The sequence below is a fragment of the Aplysia californica genome, unplaced genomic scaffold (genome assembly GCF_000002075.1).
Source record: "Aplysia californica isolate F4 #8 unplaced genomic scaffold, AplCal3.0 scaffold01341, whole genome shotgun sequence".
NCBI classification, from domain to species: Eukaryota; Metazoa; Mollusca; class Gastropoda; order Aplysiida; family Aplysiidae; genus Aplysia; species Aplysia californica.
The window spans coordinates 8910-12456 of NW_004798611.1; the positions used below are offsets into that span (position 1 = coordinate 8910).

The following is a 3547-nucleotide window of genomic DNA, read 5'->3' on the forward strand; positions in this document are numbered from 1 at the left end:
GGGGAGGGTATGTGTGTGTGTTTACGTAATTTAATGATTTAATTTTTCTTTTTAATATCTCTTTGCCTTCACTGTATACATCAATCTGTTTGTCGAATTATCTACTTGGTTGAGACATTTTTCTCCATCAGACCCCACTGTTGAGTACACTGTAAACCATGATTTTCATCCTCGTCTTCATTCCATCAAACTGACTTCCCTCCCCCAGGCCAGCTCTGTGACACCAACATAGACGAGTGTCTTCTGGACGTCTGCCAAAATGGCGGGAACTGCTCCGACACCATAGGAAGTTTCCTGTGCGCATGCCCAGACTACTGGGAGGGTCCTCGGTGTGAACAGAACGTGGACGAGTGTGAGCGGTCTCCCTGTTACAACGGCAGCGTGTGTGTGGACATAGAGCAAGGATTCCGCTGTGACTGTCCTCAGGGGATGTGGGGGGACCTGTGCGGTGAGGACATTGACGAATGTGCCAGGGACGTGTGCAGAAATGGCGCGAACTGCACCAATACGTTTGGGTCGTTTGTCTGCTCGTGTGAGCGAGGCTGGTCCGGGGAGGTGTGTGACGTAGATGAGGACGAGTGCGCGTCAGAGATCTGTGAGCACCAGGCTGTGTGCGTCAACATGGCGGGCGGCTACAGCTGCGAGTGTCCCAGAAACTGGACAGGCGACAGGTGTCAACTGGACGTGGATGAGTGTCGCGGGGAGGACGTCCCTTGTCGGAACAACGCCACGTGCGTCAATCTGATTGGCTCGTTCCACTGCGAGTGTCTGGACGGCTGGCAGGGCTATGTCTGCGGGGAGGACGTGGATGAATGCCGCGAGGTGGCGCGGGTGTGTGAGGAGAACTCCGCGGGGAACAACTCCACGGGGAACAACTCCGCGGGGAACAACTCCACGGGGAACAACTCCACGGGGAACAACTCCACGGGGAACAACTCCAGCCTTTCTGCCGGGACCAACGAGACGTCCTTGGTTACCTCCCATTTTGTTTGTGTCAACACCCAGCCTGGCTACAAGTGTGTTTGTGAGTCTGGCTGGACAGGTGACCGCTGTGACGTAGACATCGACGAGTGCAGCACACCGACTGACCACGACGCCTGGAACAACACGTCAATGGCACCCGGTGTCCCCGGGTCACACACCGAGGTGGTGACGTCATATGACGAGGACGAGAACAAGTCGGTCCATCTGGTGCCGACTGAAGAGAGCGCGGAGCCGAGTAGGGAAAGAAGCATGCCACTGTCTGACAGCTCTGTACTCACTGCGCATGCTCCTCACACCCCTGCCTGTCTCAATGGTGGCACATGTAGCAATGTCCTGGGGGGGTTCTCTTGCGCATGCTCCGAGGGGTGGGTGGGTGATCGCTGTGAGCTAGACGTGAACTCATGCCCGCCGGGGCTCAGCTGTGGCGTGCACGGCGCGTGCGTGTATTCGCGAAGTACTCACCGCTTCTCTTGTGTGTGTGAGCGGGGCTGGTACGGTGAGAGGTGTGAGAAGAGTGAACGCCCTTGTCTGAGCGGCCCCTGTCATAATGGCGCCCAATGTTTCAGTTCCGCTTTCGGTGGTGTCCGGTGTAACTGTGCAGGGGGCTGGTCGGGTCAGTATTGTGACGTGTGTGGTCAGTCCCCGTGTGGGAATGGTGGTCAGTGCAGGGGGCTGGTCGATCTATCTCACCCCGGAGGTGGTTCTCTGGACACTGTCGTGTGTGAGTGTACGGCGGGGTGGACGGGGGGCGCGTGTGAGACACCGCTCACGATCTCAGAGGGGGACACTACAGCTGCTGATGACGATGATGATGATGATGTTGATGATGATGATGGGGGAGATGATGATAATGATGATGATGACGATGTTGATGATGATAATGATAATGACGATGATAAAAGACTAAATGACAGGGATGGATCTGACAAGGGTAACGAGAGTCCCGACGTGCCCACAACAGCCGTGGTGACAGACGTTGATAACAAACACGCCCTAGAGAAGTCATCCAACTCCACGGGGCTACATTCCTCCAACACGACTGATGACGTCACTGATACAGAGGCCCAGAACACACCTGACGGTTGCTCGCGTACTCCGTTCTACTGTCTCAACAACTCTACGTGTGTACCCACGCAGGGGGACCGGGTGTTGTGTTTATGTAGGGGAAACTACACCGGTGAAAGATGTCAGTTTGAAAACCAAACCATGAGTCCATCATTCAACCGTTCCAGAACACAAGAGGAAGTTAGTTTTGATGACTCTCGTGCATGTAGAGGTCAGTGTAAACATGGTGGGCGGCGCCAACTTGTCGGGCACAAGGTTGTATGCGTATGTAAATCTGGGTGGTGGGGAAGGTTTTGTGACAGAACGACCGTTGAGCTGACCACTGAGATGGGCAGAGATAGCTCGTTTACCACTCATGATCCTCTGAGAGAAGCGAGCAAATCTACGGATTTCACCAGCACACTCGTGACTCAGTCTCAGTCCGAGCCCAAGATGCCCACCACAAAGAAATGCTCACCACACACGTGTCTCAATAACGGGACGTGCGTGCAGGATGAGCGGCGAGGTGCGACGTGTGTATGTGCACGTGGGTGGCGAGGCCGACTCTGTGGCGAGCGAGAACCTTCCTGCGCTGATCTCTTGTCGGCGAATTGTAAGCGGTGCAAAATGGCTGCCCATGACGCACTTCCGGAATGTTCCGAGTGTGAAGGAGGCTGGGGAGGAAGGTTGTGCGAGACACGTGTGGGTGTGTGTGAGCCGTCTCTGTGTCAAAACCGCGGACGTTGTCAGGATGTGGGCGACACTTTTGTGTGTGAATGCCGAGGTCTGTGGAGGGGCCGAGTGTGCACAGATCTAGGTAATGTCACATCAGACAGGTCGGGCGCGTTGGTAAATCTCATACCTGTTTTTTTTAAGCCGTCTGGTGCATTTGTGTACACATTATAATATTTTCTATGAGGCATCACGGCGTAAAAATGCGGAAGCCAAGAGAGAAGCCCGCAAGCTGCGCACATCCACACGATTTTAAATGTTGAAAATGTGGCAAACTTTTCTCTGCCAGAATTAGTTGTATTGGTCATAGCAGACGCCACGGGTTTTTTCAATCTTGATTTCTATGAACTTCCGCTGAAGAAATGTTCTCCACCGCAGATGTATTGGTTAACGTCAAACATTGACGGTCGTCGTCACACATTGACGGTCGTCGTCACACATTGACGGGCCATCTCCTATATCTATTATTACTTTATCTATTCGTCTGTGCTGCCCCCACCCCCCCCCTTTTTTTTCTTAACTTACGCTTTGCTTTCAATACTTACGTATCTATCCACAACAACAACATATTATTACATATGATATACTCACGTTATGTACTGTTTTCCTGCCCAGCATGAGATATATCCTGTACTCACACACCCCGCTTCCTACCAACAGACCTGTGACTCTGATGAGCCAGGTACAGGGACAACCTTTCTCCTCTTGGCCACGCGCAGATGGTCGCCCTCCCAGCCCACGACTGTTGTCTTTCTACAAGTTGTATCACTCTACTACATCCCCCCCC

General features: G+C 53.3%; 1 protein-coding gene across 1 annotated transcript in view; it reads left to right on the forward strand.

Annotated features, from left to right (window-relative positions):
* LOC101861413 (protein jagged-1) overlaps positions 1 to 3547 on the forward strand; it is a gene marked incomplete at its 5' end in the record, with an annotated part of 29209 nt that overhangs the window by 7924 nt on the left and 17738 nt on the right. Inside the window, 1 exon segment of the mRNA XM_035973514.1 lies at positions 209 to 1219. Coding sequence (XP_035829407.1) covers positions 209 to 1219 — 1011 coding nt within the window.